This window comes from Microcebus murinus, chromosome 2, assembly GCF_040939455.1.
Source record: "Microcebus murinus isolate Inina chromosome 2, M.murinus_Inina_mat1.0, whole genome shotgun sequence".
NCBI classification, from domain to species: Eukaryota; Metazoa; Chordata; class Mammalia; order Primates; family Cheirogaleidae; genus Microcebus; species Microcebus murinus.
The window spans coordinates 95,018,431-95,033,053 of record NC_134105.1 but is presented as its reverse complement, the minus strand read 5'-3'; the positions used below and the strand labels follow the sequence as shown (position 1 = coordinate 95,033,053).

At 40.9% G+C, this 14,623-nt stretch overlaps 1 protein-coding gene across 1 annotated transcript in view; it reads right to left on the bottom strand.

The window, feature by feature from the left end:
- Nucleotides 1-1,540: 1,540 nt before the first annotated feature.
- Nucleotides 1,541-14,623, bottom strand: part of TTF2 (transcription termination factor 2) — a 40,225-nt gene continuing 27,142 nt past the window's right edge. The window contains exons 15-23 of the mRNA XM_012761827.3: nucleotides 14,374-14,465; nucleotides 13,583-13,665; nucleotides 13,075-13,208; nucleotides 12,098-12,268; nucleotides 9,415-9,473; nucleotides 8,225-8,375; nucleotides 7,307-7,389; nucleotides 5,850-5,924; nucleotides 1,541-2,601 (exon numbers count right to left, since the gene is read on the bottom strand). Coding sequence (XP_012617281.2) covers nucleotides 2,457-2,601; nucleotides 5,850-5,924; nucleotides 7,307-7,389; nucleotides 8,225-8,375; nucleotides 9,415-9,473; nucleotides 12,098-12,268; nucleotides 13,075-13,208; nucleotides 13,583-13,665; nucleotides 14,374-14,465 — 993 coding nt within the window. The 3' untranslated portion in view covers nucleotides 1,541-2,456. The remainder of the gene's footprint in view (nucleotides 2,602-5,849; nucleotides 5,925-7,306; nucleotides 7,390-8,224; nucleotides 8,376-9,414; nucleotides 9,474-12,097; nucleotides 12,269-13,074; nucleotides 13,209-13,582; nucleotides 13,666-14,373; nucleotides 14,466-14,623) is intronic.

Here is a 14,623-nt window from a genome sequence, read left to right as displayed (position 1 = left end):
TTTGCCTGCCTACAATCACAACAAAAAAATCAGAGAAACTGTTTAAGATACTAGGAGGAATCAGTAGATTACATTTGTCAATGGGCTCTAAATATCTGAAGATTGTAGGTTACAATCTCTGCATCCCTCTCCAAACCAAAATCTAGGATGTTTAAACCTGAAAGTTAAGAATTCTTGTTCCTTAATGGGCACTTGACTGGAAAATGACAATGTTCATCTAACACCTTCTGACATTACTGATCTATCTATATAGTCAAACAAAGTATAGAGTATATATGCTAAGGCACACATTTTACAGATGAAAGGACTAAGATGACCAAGGAATGTGTAAATCCCCTTTTATCAGATAATCGGCAAATGGCAGAGGCAGGGTTTGTAATTCTTGCTGGCCTGGGAGCCATCGTTTCTCCAGTGACTCTATCCTTACCTTGATGTGTTGATCTTACAGCATAACTTCAAAAGGGTTATCTTACTTCCTTCCCTTCCTGATTTTATCAGGGACCTCATCGTAGCTGTAGAGTCTAAAAAACAATGCCCACCTTACAAATGAGGAAACCAAAGTGTAGAGAAGTAAATGACTTTTTCAAGATTACACACCCAGCTAAGATGAACCTAGAATTAGTCTTAAGATCTGGACCAGAACTCTTCCCACCAGGCCATTGTCTTTACCTTTGTAGGGCTTTAGATCTTGTTAGAGGGAAACTTTGCTTAAACAGCTTCCAGTGCTTCAGTCCACACTGGCTGGAGTACATTGGCAAGATCATGGCTGACTGTAGCCTTGAACTCTTGAGCTCAAGTGCTCCTCCCACCTCAGCCTCCTCAGTAGCTAGGACTTCGGGTGTACACCATCACACCCGATTAATTTTTTTATTTTTTGTAGAGACAGGGTCTTGCTGGTCGTTGCCCAGTCTGGAAATATTTCTATCTAGGAAGAACTATGATTCTTTCTAGCAGAAATTAGCTGAGTAAGTGTTTTAGGAACAATCACTAATGGGAAGAAGGAAATCTGAATAGTTTTCAGAAGTATAAAAGTCTCAAGGGTTTATATTAGTTAGTGTACTAACTACTATATAAACAATCCCCAAATCTCAGTTGCTTAAAAAAAATTCTTTCTTGATCATGTCACAGTCCAATGTGGGTGAGTTGGGGTGGAGGGAAGTACACATGCAGGTCTTGTTCCACAGAGCCATTCAGGAACTGAGGCTTTACTAGTCTGATAAAAGGGTCCAAGGCCAAAAACTAGGCTAAGAACCCCTGATTAGTGGCTTCACCATTCCCTAGGGCCTTGTTGTCTTCCATCAGTTCCTCTGCATCCAGTAGGCTGAGGAGAGAAGAAACAGCACAAAGAACTATTTGGAAGGTTTTAGAGGGCAGCCTAGAAACAACTTACATCACTTCTTTCCACATTCCATTGACTAGGACTCAGTAATATGAACCATGTCACACTGCAGCCAAGATTGGGGAATGTAATCTCTCTCTCTGGGTGTCCAGGAGCAAAAGCAAATGGTATTTGGTGAACACATGGCATTATCTCTGCTACACTGTCAAACACATATTTATTAGATCATACCAATAATAATACAAATACTAGATGATACAATGGTACGAATACTAAATGCTACAAATACTAAATGAAACAATGATACTAAATGCAAACAATGATACTAAATACTATAAATTTGTAAAATATACAAATACTATAAAACACAAATATTAAATTATGATGCAAATACATGATATGATAGAAATACTAAATGATACAATGATACCAAATGATACAAATACCAAATGATATAGTGATAACCAATACTAAATGACACAAATACACTGACAGTGATATACTACAAAATGATACAATGGTGCCAATATTAAATGACACACTGATACTAAGCAATACAATGATACAGATACTAAATATCTGTTCATGTACAAAACATCTCCTTGATCTTAAGCTAGAGAGGAAGATCTGCCTGGACCCAGACACAACTGCAGAGGAACAGCTGGCTGCAGGGATCTCCTCTCTGCTCTGCCCATAAAGAGACAGTTACCAGAGCTGTCTCACTGGGATGGATGGAGCGTGCTTACAACACTGGTTCTCCCACCAGCTAAGGAGAGAAATCCAACACAAGACTTTTTGAGCTTTACTGAAGCTTATGCACAATTCTGCCTGAGTTGTTTTCCAGAATCATCTAACTTTAAAGAATTTTCTTTTATCTGAAATAATAGATTGGCTTCCATGACACTCATTAAGTAAGCTGATTAACGTGACTGATTAACCAATTGGTTAACACAACCCATCCTCAGTTCCAGGGATAAGATTATGCCTCATTTTGAGGAGGGCATAAGGCTTGTCAGTGAAATGGAATGCCAAGAACAGAGCTCAATGGTTGGGTGCTGATTCCCAGATCCTAATATAAACCATAATGGCATGATTCTGAGCCCTTATAAATAGGAGGTTAGATGCCAAAAAGGACTCTGAGGTCAGCCAAGGTAAGCTTCGTGACAGATTCTCCAGATCCTGATAGAACCTGTTTGGCCAAACATTTCTTTTTTTCTTGGAGGTGCAAGATCTTCTCTTCCACTGTTCCCTCACAAACAAATCTAAAAAACAAATAAGCAAACTATTAAAAACCCAAAGCAGCTTATCTAGTAACATATTCAAGCTTCTATTATGCTTTAGTTTGTAATGAGATTTCTTTCTTTACGTTTTCTTAGGTTTGGTTAAGAACCCTATATTTAGGGGATCCAAACAACCATGACTAAATATATGTCCATTTGAAATGATGTGGCTCAAATAGACTTTTTAGTTCTTTCTAGAGCTAAGGTAATTGAGAAAACCCAAAATAAGCAAAAGATACTCCTATTTTAACCCTTTGCACTCGGATGTCGAGTGTGACTCGACATGGTTAGCAAAAATTATAGAGATTAGTATTACTCTTTGACTGTATCAATAATTTGAAATATAAAAAAATCCAAATAAATAAGTTTGTATGAAAAGAAACTCCAGTTTTTTATTCTACTGCCACCCTTTGTAAAATCTGGGGTATTTAAAAATTAAATCCCGAGTAGAATAAAGGAATCGAGAAAAAAGCAAGCTAGTGCAAAGGGTTAAAAAGGCCACAAAAGTTATCAAGTTTCTGCTAGGTATATGTGTGCTAGTTGAAGTACAGAGTGCCTAATTTCTTAGCTAATTCACACAGAAAACAGGTTTTTTAAACCAAGGAAACACCACTGTTGTCATTCATTCACTCATTTAACACATACTGATTAAGCACTCGCTATAGACTGTGTACTATGCTACGTGTGGATGGAGAGATGAACATGGTCTTGCTCTGAAGGAGAACGCAAGAGAGACAGACATGAAAATAAACAACAATAATATGTCCCAGTGAGTGCTATAATGGAAGTATGTGCAGTGTGCAAGAGGAGGAAAAGGAACTCTGCCTGGAGTAGTCAGGGAAGGCACCATTAAAAAGTGAACTCTTAACGTGTGACTTACAGGATGAGCAATGGTTTGCCAGATGGAATAGTGGGGACAGCAACCCAGGATATAGGAATATGTGTAAAACCACGGCATGTTACAGAAAGATCAAGTTGACTTATTGTATCACAATGGCAAAAGCTTAAGGGGTTGGTAGAAGTTGTGCATGTCATGTGAAGACATTTAGATTTTATCCTACAGAAAGTGAGAGCTACTGAAGAATCTGACGAGTGGACCAGCATAATCAGACTAATTAGTTAGGAAGAGCTGTTTGGTGATGATGCAGAGGACAGGAGTCAGTAGAGCTGGCAGAAGGAAAGAGAAGGAAGGGATGGTTATCAGAAACATTTAGAAAATACAATGAAAAGACTTGGGGCTAGGTGCAGTGGCTCATGCCTATAATCCCAACACTTTGGGAGATCGAGGTGGGAGGATCGCTTGAGGCCAGGAGTTCGAGACCAGCCTGGGCAGCATAGTGAGATCTCGTCTCTATGAAAAATAGAAAAGTTAGCTGGGCATGAAGGCATGTGCCTGTAGTCCCAGCTACTTGGGAGGCAGAGGCAGGAGAATCAATTTAGCTAGGAGTTCAAGGCCGTGGTGAGCTATGATGATGCCACTACACTCCAGCAGTCTGGGTAAGAGAGTGAGATCCTGTCTCTAAAAAAAAAACAGACTTGGGATGTAGAAAAAGGAATGAGTCTGAGTCTAGTTCTGGCTATATGATTAGATAAACAGTGAAACTACTCACAAACACAATGACTACAGAAGAATAAGTAGATTTGAGGTAGCAGGAATAAAAAAAGCTATACTTGCTACATGGCGGGTGCTCAAAAAGTATGAGTTTTATGAGCTGAATATGCAAATGAATGATGAATGGGTGAGTATGCGGTAACTCAGACTCCTACATTTAGCAGGGATTTGGATATTTAGGCCTAAAGTTTAGGAGACCTTGAGTCTGAAGATACAGATTTTGGACTTATTGGAGTGGATATAAATTTTTTAAGAGAGGGGAGTACAGAGTGAGCAGAGAAGAGAGCTAAAGACAGGAAAACTATCATAATCGTATGTGGCAAAGTTTAGAAGTCATCTGTGCCCCTTAACAAGAGCAGTTTTAGTGAAAGGATAGGGCTGAAAGCCAGTTTGCAAAGGCTGAGGAGTGAATGGGAGGTAAACAAGTAAAGACAGACGATGATTTCTAATTCTTCAGGAAACTTGGTCACAAAAAGGAAGGAGAAAACAAGGGCCATGGCGAGAGTGGATTATTGGCAGTAAGGCAGGTTTTATTGTTTTTAAAGACAGGAGGGTCCCCAAAAGAACATTCTGCAAAATAGCTGGCTTGTGCTCATCAAAAACACAAAGATTGAGGAGACAAAGTCATGACAACAGCATGTTACCAGGATCCGGGATTTTCTTTTGGTGATGGACATCACTAGGACAAATGGTAAAACTGAATAAGGTCTACAGATCAGATAATGTTACTAGTATTTTGTTAATGTTAATATCCTGGTTTTGATAATTTTGTTGGGCTTATATAAGAGAATGTTCTTATTTTTAGGAAATGGATACTAAAGTACTTAGGGATAAAGGAGCATCATGTCTACAACTTACTCTCAAATGGTCCAGAAAAATGTTTATACACACACACACACACACACACACACACACACAGAGTATATGGGAACTTTTTGGTACTATTCTTGCAACTTTTCTATATGTTTGAAAATATGTCAAAATAAATGTTCAAGGCAAGAAAAAAGAGAGGAGGGTCCTCTCACAGGCCACCTTGACTGAGATGTGGCTCACCATCATACACAAACTTATTCTTCTTCTGCAATGACCAACTCCAAGGTTATCCCAATTGCTGCTGTCTCCTTCCTGACTGGTTTGCCAGAGGGTATGCCTCAGAAGCATCATTAGTAAAGTGATCACCAAATAGTTTACATTCTGTTAAAACACTACCTAAGGCCGGGCGCGGTGGCTCACGCCTGTAATCCTAGCTCTCTGGGAGGCCGAGGCGGGCGGATTGCTCGAGGTCGGGAGTTCGAAACCAGCCTGAGCAAGAGTGAGACCTCGTCTCTACTATAAATAGAAAGAAACTAATTGGCCAACTAATATATATAGAAAAAATTAGCCGGGCATTGTGGCACATGCCTGTAGTCCCAGCTACTTGGGAGGCTGAGACAGAAGGATCGCTTGAGCCCAGGAGTTTGAGGTTGCTGTGAGCTAAGCTGACGCCACGGCACTCACTCTAGCCTAGGCAACAAAGCAAGACTCTGTCTCAAAAAAAAAAAAAAAAACACTACCTAAGAAAGACTTTCACAAAACCAGAAGTTGGTACGGGTCCTGGGGTCTGGAGACCTCTACTTACTTGTGTATGACAACATCTTTCTGCTGCCCTACTCGGTAAATTCGGTCACAAGCTTGATCTTCAAGTGATGGATTCCTGTTAGAAGAAGAGAGGTAAAGGTCAAAGGTACTAACACCAGAGCAGAGGTGGCAAACCCATGGACCACAGATGGTTCTTGGGCTAAAAATGGTTGCTACACTTCTAAAGGGATTTAAGAAAACAAAACACACAGATTATTTGATAGAGAACTATATAGTATGTAAAAGCCTAAATTATTTACAGATAAAGTCTGTCAACCCCTGTCCCAGGCCACATTTACTTAAGACAGGTTAGTGTCAGATATCTTCATACCTCCTAATGAGAAACTGGGCTCAGACTGCTAACAATAACTCTTAGCACTGTCATCAGTGGGTGACTGTAAGTGACTGTATGTGACAAAGATGGAACCAAAACTCAAATCCAGTCTCTAGCTAGCTGGATGACCTTGGGCCAGTTATCTAACCTCAACCCTCCAGGCTTCTGATCGCTACTTGGAAAGGTGAGGCTGGCTAATGATCATGAATAGCTACCTTATTCACCTTTACTATTCTATAATTCAACTAAGGAATCCACTGTTTCCTTCTTTATGGATTCTCATTATCAACTCTGAATTAGTTTCTCATTTACCGCTTTAAAACCTTGAATAACATTTCTCCATCTCAGAGAAAAGCATAATTCCCAGTAAGCTTTCCTCACTCGTGTGTATAAAGGAGTCCCAAGTGGGACTGAAACACATTCTCCCAGCAGATAACACCAGTTGACCTATACGCACCCATCTGGGCTGCCCTGGAGAATCAGACAAATGACAAGCCCCAGCAACAGTGCCTGGCACTACAATCCCTCATTGGCCTGACTGGAAAACCAGAAACTGGTGCTAATTATGAGACTTTCTGTAAGCAACACCCTAAGTCATTCACCTGGTATCAGGAAGGCTGTGGCTGTATTCCTGTTATTGACACTACACACAATGAATCCAAGGGCTATGAAGGAAGTGTATTTCTAACATAATTAGAGCATTCTTTTGCCTTTTCCTTTTGGAGTAATGCTTTTCCCTCTTCTCCAAGGTTGAGATTTCCTTGGATATCAACAAATATGTCTAGAATATGATATTCTGGAGAAGAGGTATAATGGAGCAATGTTAGCTCTTAGCCATGAAGAAAAGCTGTGCTTCCTGTTTCCATGGAAACAGATCTTAGATTAACAATCAAGGGAATGAACTATTTTAAGTAGTTATTTGAAGCCTTGCTTGCTCAGGAATTCAGGAGAGTCAACCAGCCCTGCACCCTGTTTAGATCTGTATCTATGGACATCCATGCGTGGAGACATCTCCACAGTTCAAACAGAGCACACTCAATGTAAGAAGTCACCCCCTACTGCCCCTCTAGCCCACTTGCCTCCCTGTTGTGCTGCAACAACTCAAGAAAAATCCAGATTGTTACCAATGCATGTCCAGAAGAAAAAGATGGTTCCCTCCAGTCAGGTTGAGACCAACACCTCCAGCCAATAGAGAGATTAGCATAACCTTCGAAAAGAAACATACAGTTAACTTTGTACAGACTTGGTCTCATAACACATCTCTCCTCTCTCGGGTTCGTGCCCAAGATCAATACAGATAAGCAATGTATTCATGTCAAATTTCCTTCTGCTATTATAAGCGCACTTTCTTGAAACATTAAAATGTCATCTCCCTTGAGCCCAGGAGTTTGAGGTTGCTGTGAGCTATGCTGACGCCACGGCACTCACTCTAGCCTGAGCAACAAAATGAGACTCTGTCTCAAAAAGAAAAAAAAAGATGTCATCTCCCATGTCTCACCTTTGAGAAAATTCTCACATCACATTTTTTTTGGTAAGTCAACTCCCTCAAAATTAATTGTCTGCCAAAATATAGAAATACTATAATTTAGACCCCTGGGGGTGATCAGCTCAATAAACTTTCCAGATTACATCTATCCCATCAGTCCCTGCCCCTCCATTGCCATGATAATCCTCCTGCCTGTCATTCAATGACTGCTTTCCAAATCCTTATCATCTACAGTGAGATGCCTTTGTCCTTCCATTGCCTTCCATATTTCCTCATATCAAAATCCCACCTATCTTTTAAGGCTTACCTCCTCCACAAAGATGCTCCTGATCCTAACCAGCTCTGCTCTTAATATCCTTTTAGTCCTCATATTTTATTCTCTTTAGAGCATTTGTGTATTTTGATAAGTACCCCAACATATGTCTAATAAATGATAAACACTTGGAGGGATCAAGGCTGTGAATATTTTTATTTTAGTTGCTATATTATAATTTCCTCTATGTGACTCAGAACAGTTTGCTATTAATTACATAGCTCTGATGTGACCAGCTCATACCTGAGGGCTCCTGGAGTTGTTAAATGCCTCTACCAAGTCCATTCTCTCTTTGGGGTTGACAGAGCCATCGATGGTGGCATAAGTCAGTCCACGCCTCTTCAGGTGCAATGCTGCGACTTTCAGCATGCTGGTCCACTGAGAGACGATGACACTGGAAAGAAGGTGAAAATACAAAACAGATTACACAAACTCATCTGGAGGGATTTAATGTCCCTGCCATTCTTAAGACTAGTTATCGACTGTAGACTAGAAAAGGCCTTCTGCTACCTAAGGGGAAAAGGCATACATTTAGGTCATGTTATAAGGTTATAATACTTCCAGTTACTTCTAGATCCATTTTACAACTTATTTAGGGCTAAAACAAGTCAGGAAAAAGTGGCAACCAGACTAAAGCAATGACCTCAACCTTCTTTCATGTGGGAGCCCAGTGTTCACCCAGAGACCCGGGGTCCTTCAGGGAAGGGCACTGCCACCCTCCCCGTGCCAGTCAGACAACAAGCTGCTGGGTTACCCTGGCCCCCAAGCTAAGTGTCAGAGTTTTACAGTTTTAGATTGAAGTATTTCATACATACAAATGCAGATGTATGGCACTTATGTAAAGTATAACAAATGACAAAATGAACCTTCTTGTATCCAAGCACCCAGCTTAAAGAACATTACCAGCACTGCTAGAGCTTCCAGGACCAAGATGCTTCAAGCAGGCAAAGGCAGCATATGCCTGGCTCGATTCTATACTCATAGCTCCTAGTACATTGCTAGGACAGAGAAGGTATTACCTTAATTTTTGCAGAAGTAGATGAGAGCAGGCTTTGTGCCCTGCTCCAAGTGTCAGTGAAGAAGAGGACCTCTACAGACTGAGGAACTTAAAGCTTCCAAACAAGCTCTCTGGGTTTTCACCAGAGCTTCCTGTCTGATTTTTCTGTCACTCCCTTGCTTTTCTTTATATGCTTCTTTACTTTTAAACACTTCTTTGGATGCTTGGCTTACCTGGATCCTCTTGGGACATCCTTCTTGATCTGCACCACAAATATTTTAATACGAAATCATAGGGAATTTGTGCTATAACCTCAGTGCTTTCTGCTAAGCACAACTTGAGGTCCTTGATATAAAAAGCTAAGATTTATAACTATCAGCAATGTCACATTTTCTTATTTAATTATGATTAATACTTGGATAATGAAATAACTCACCTCTTTTGGGATCCTGAATTTCTTCGGATTGCCTCCAATTCAGCCAACAGAGATGATATCTGAGAAAAGGTTACATTAACACTGTAGGTTTAAGCAATTCATTTCTCCATCTTCTCTCCCCTGAAGTACTGAGGCAGGCTCCCGGGTGGCCTCTGTGTGCAGGTCTCACCCCTTTCTACTCCACTCTCCTCTGCAGCCACAAAGCTATTTCTAAAATGTAAGTTTGTCATTTCACCCCCCACGCCCCACCCCCATGCCCCTCCAGCTGAAGCCCCTTCCATGGTTACCCACTGAGGAAAAAGGGCAAGGTCCTTCAAATGACCTGCCAGATCTTTGCTGTTATGGCCTCTGCTTACCTCTCTCTCTCTCTCTATCTGTTTTTGTTTTTTTTTGAGACAGTCTTGCTCTGCCCAGGCTAGAGGGCAGTTACATCATCACAGTTCACTGCAACCTCCAACTCTTGGGCTCAAGCGATCCTCCTGCCTCAGCCTCCCGTAGCTGGGACTACAGGCACATGCCACCACACCCGGCTAATTTGTCCATTCTATTCCATTTGCCTAGAACACCTTTTTATGTTAGCTTAGAATGGTATTCAATAGCTCAGTGTCTATTTCTTCTTGGAGGGAGGTCCTCCCCAACCCTCAAAGAATGGGTTAGGTGCCTATTGCCTATGTACTACTATAGAACCTTTGGTTTCTATTATCATGGTCCTCACCACATGATATATGAATTGCTTATAAAGCATATCTTGCTTCCAGGACCACAGATGCTTCAAGCAGGCAAAGGCAGCATATACCTGGCTCGTTTCTATACTCATAGCTCCTAGTACAGTGCTGCGACTGAGAAGGTACTATCTTAATTTTTGCAGAAGTAGATGAGAGCAGGCTTTGTGGCCTGCTCCAAGTGTCAGTGAAGAAGAGGACCTCTCTAGACTGATGAACTTAAAGCTTCCAAACAAGCTCTCTGGGTTTTTACCAAAAACCTTTAGGGTTCATGAGTCCACATGGTAAGAGTCAGGACGAACACATGGGGCATGACTTTGGAGTGTAGTTGTCTGGGATCGTTCTTCCTAACTGCTAATATGAAAGACCTTTTGAAAGCCTCCAAGGTTGTAGTCGTATATGAGGTGGGGAGAAAAAAATGAAAGCCTCCAAGGGCCCTAGAGTTCATCTCCAGAGTGGTAGAGGAGGAAGAAAACTGGACTCCAAGTCAATCAGGAGATGAATATACAGTAGTTCTTGCTATGTCATCACATGACTGTACCACTTTGGAACTCAGATTCCTCATCAGTAAACAGAAGGGCTTAAGCCAGACAAATGCTTAGGTGCCCTGAGCTCCCACAGTCTAGGCTATCGTTGCAGGGGAACCTGCAGAGCTCCACCACATGGGGCTACTTTCCAATCTTAACAAACGTTCTGATGCCTGGGCAGAAGTGAGCCACAGCACTGCACCATTTGAATTAGCAGGAAAAAAAGCAGGTACATCTACATTTTAGCTAACAATAGAACAGAGACACTGAGTGCCTAGTGTCTTGGCAACTGGAGGTGGTGGAAGGTGCTGTGATTCCCATGTGAAAAAGCTGGCAATGGGTGTTTTGAGAAAACTGCAGTGGGAGGGCTAAATGCAGCATCTATAAGCTGAGTCAGATCCCAGCGAGAAGACTCCCTCCCTGCATGCAGCAACCTTCAGTGGTTTGAACTATCATTAATGGGCATACATTAAGAAGCCTGGTGAATAAATATTACCTGAGTATTATACAAGGAACACAAATTACTAGGAATGTAAGTTTCTTTTTTTTTTCTTCCTTATGAGGGAATATAAGTTTCAACACAACAGCTAACTCTGAAGGTGTCAGAACATGAACTTTAGCCACATAGGGTACTCTTGTTTCCCTCAGCCATTAGAGGTAAAGACTTAGGTAAATGTTTTAAATATTTAATTAAAAGGCATTATTTCTTTTCTTAAATAATATCATTCCCCTAGCAGTGACCTCCTTCCTTATTATATATATTTTTTTAAAAAGCCTTTGAAGAGAGAGGTTGAGCCTAGGAACAGGAGTTTACGATGGTAGCATAGAGAGAAACAAGCCCCACTTCCATGGCATGCAAGATAAGTTGGCACATTCCAAGCCAACAGAAAGGCAGGACTCAAGTTACAGCATAGCTCAGCTTTCCTCTAATGGAACTCTTCAGGCTTAAAAAGCTTTGACGAAAACAGAACAGAGTGACTAATGAAGATAGAAGGCTACGTAGGAAACAATACAGATGGAAGGCTTTCCACGAGTCAAAGCAATTGGCACTCACATGTATTACACAGTCTCTAGAGTCAAGCCTTTGTTGTTTTCCTTTCAAGCTTCCCCTAAACAAATTGCTCACTCACTTAGGCCCCAGCCATAGCACAAACCTGGCAGGCTCCTTCCCCAGTAATCCAAGACAGAAAACCTGCCCTGATGCCAGGGCAGTCCCAAATCACTCTCTGAAAGCCTACTATGTAATAAGGCTTTAGTGTTATCTGTGAAATACAATGAGGCTTTAAGACTGGAGGCAGAATCTAATCAGCTACACTCCAATGGTTCGAGCTCTGCCATCAAATGGCTGTGCCCACTGGGACAAATGGGCCTCTCACATTGGAAAATGCACGAGGAATGGAAGTCTCTCCGTTAGAACAGAGGTGACAAAAGTACCTTGGTGCTCTCTCGTGTGTCTTCAAAAAGCTCCACCTTGAAGCGTGTGCCGTTAAGGGAAACAGTGGAAGATGGCTCTGAGTCATGGAGTTCGGACAAGGTCAAAGCACTGAGCTGTTCTTCCAGAGAAAGGGCAAGGCCCTCACCCTTCAGTTCCGTCGGATCCAGGGCCTGAGCAGAATAAGAAAGGGGACAGGAGCAGCTGGGAATCAACGCAGCACACCTTATTACTTGCTGATGAGGTTCTGATTGTTTGACACTTCACAGAACAAAATGTCTGTAAGTGCTCAGAGAAGCCCTGATTAAAGTATGATCTTACAAGTTTTTCACCAGATTAAAGATAAACCAAATGATGGAACTTTTTAAAGACTCACCAGATTACATAATCATTCTATTTTTCCCAGCTAGAATAATACAGTTAATTAAGCTGATAGTCAAAATACATGATTACAGCTCCTAAAAACAATAGCATACTCCTCTTAATTTTGGATGTGCCTCTATCCAACGTAAAGGCAACGTTTTGATTTGTGTAACTACCTGAGTTTTCATAACTACACTGAAAAGCCCCAATGCTTCTGAGGGCAGAAAACACCAATAGTAAATTAGCTTTAGGACATTCTGAAATACCAAAAACCTTTATGACATTCTGAAATACATTGTGAAGCACTCACAAATACTTTCCTTTTTAACAAAATGACATTTTCCATTCTGAAACAAAGTTTATCTGAAAGAAAACAATATAAATACACTCTTCTCAATGCCACGGGAATTGCCATGATTAATAAAGATTAATATAAAATAAGTGAAATAAGCAAGCCCCCTCTTCTCTGCCTCATCAAAAAACAAAACTAAAAAACTCTCAAAACACGATTTCCTTTGATCCAGCTGACTGGATCCCAGTTTCAGGAAGCATTAACAGACTTTTCTGGTGGCTCCCCTGGGGCACCACATGACACTGTGCTAAGGGCTTTTCTTACCGACTTCAGCAGGGAAAGATGACAGCAACACTGGCGGAGTCGCAGCAACTGGGACAGTATGTGGGCGGTGCTGGATCTGTGCGAGTCTGCTGCCTCGGAGTGTCGAAGCCCCGTGTCCCCAAACTCCTGTGCCACTTCCAAGAGGGGAGACAAACCACAGGAAATAGTACAGGATTTAAAACAGAGAAATGCACAGAATCGGGAACCAAATGAGGTTACTTTAAACTTGTTTGATCTGAGTTCAATAATATCATTATAACTCATCTTTATACCAATTAAGCCAAACCTACGTGCATTTTAATAAAGCAGATTTAGAAAACAATTAAAAAGACATTTAGATCACCAGGTGTGGTATTTGCAGATTAATATATTTCACTCTGGTTTGAAGCTTTTAGCTCATGGAAAATCTCTGACACCAAGGATTCATAACGTCCAGTTTCTGTATTTTACTGAATCTGAATCTCCAATTTCGTTAGTCGTATGTATTTATGAGCATCCCACAGCTTACCTCTGCTGAATGGATTATCAGGACTTCTTCCAGATTGGTTGCCTCCATTTTCATGTCTTTTTAGATAAGACTGCAGAGCTGACCTGCCTCAGATCAAAAAGAAAATGCACTAAGAACAAAAAGGTCTGCAACAGTCCCTGCTTAACTGTGCGTGCACTGAGATCTTGGCAAATTACAGAACTGGACTCGTTTAATGATGCCACGCTCATAGCAAGCACTGGCCAAAAGCAATGCAAAAGAAATAATTATTTTTTTAAAAAAATCATTTCTTGACATGATCTAATAAATATATGGTCTAAAAAGAGAAAAAAACACATTTACATTGGAAATGAGAGGTACCAGATGAGAAGGAGCAAATCTGGAATTCAGGGAAGGATAAGAGTTCAAAAGAAAGTGCAAAGAATAGATAACATGAAAGATCACAAAGCAGTTTTTTCTTTTTTTTTTAATTCCAGTGAGATGCTGGATGACAGGTAAAAGGTCAAAGAGACATAATTTTCTAATACAGCCCATGACAGCCAGATAGATTCAGTGTACAGTGACCATACTCTACAACTTTTATATAAGGAAGTCAATGAATAGGTTCAAAATTTTGTCTTCAATATGTAATAATATATAAGACAAACGTGAGTTAGGGAGGGGAGAAAGGGGAATAAAAAAAGGAGTATAGACATCTAACTTTTCAATAATGCCATAAATACAGTTTATGGAAATTTGGTACTCAACTCACTCCCAAGCAAAGACAGGAATAAAACAATACACGCAAGAAGGTGCTTCATCATTCCACACACCTTGATCTTGCAAAAAAGACATTGTAAACAGTCTCTTCATCTTCAGAAAGCTTTAAATGGTGCAACTGAAATTTACGCTGGGGCAGTATCACCTGGAAGAATAAAAGAAAAAAAGAAGCTGGAGTGAAGCAATACGATTTAACTGAATATTACAGTGCATGGGAAGGCAGGCCTTTCCCAAAAACAGGACTGCGCTGACACAACTGGACTGCTGTAACACAAGGCACAGGGCTGCAGCCCTGGGGCCTCC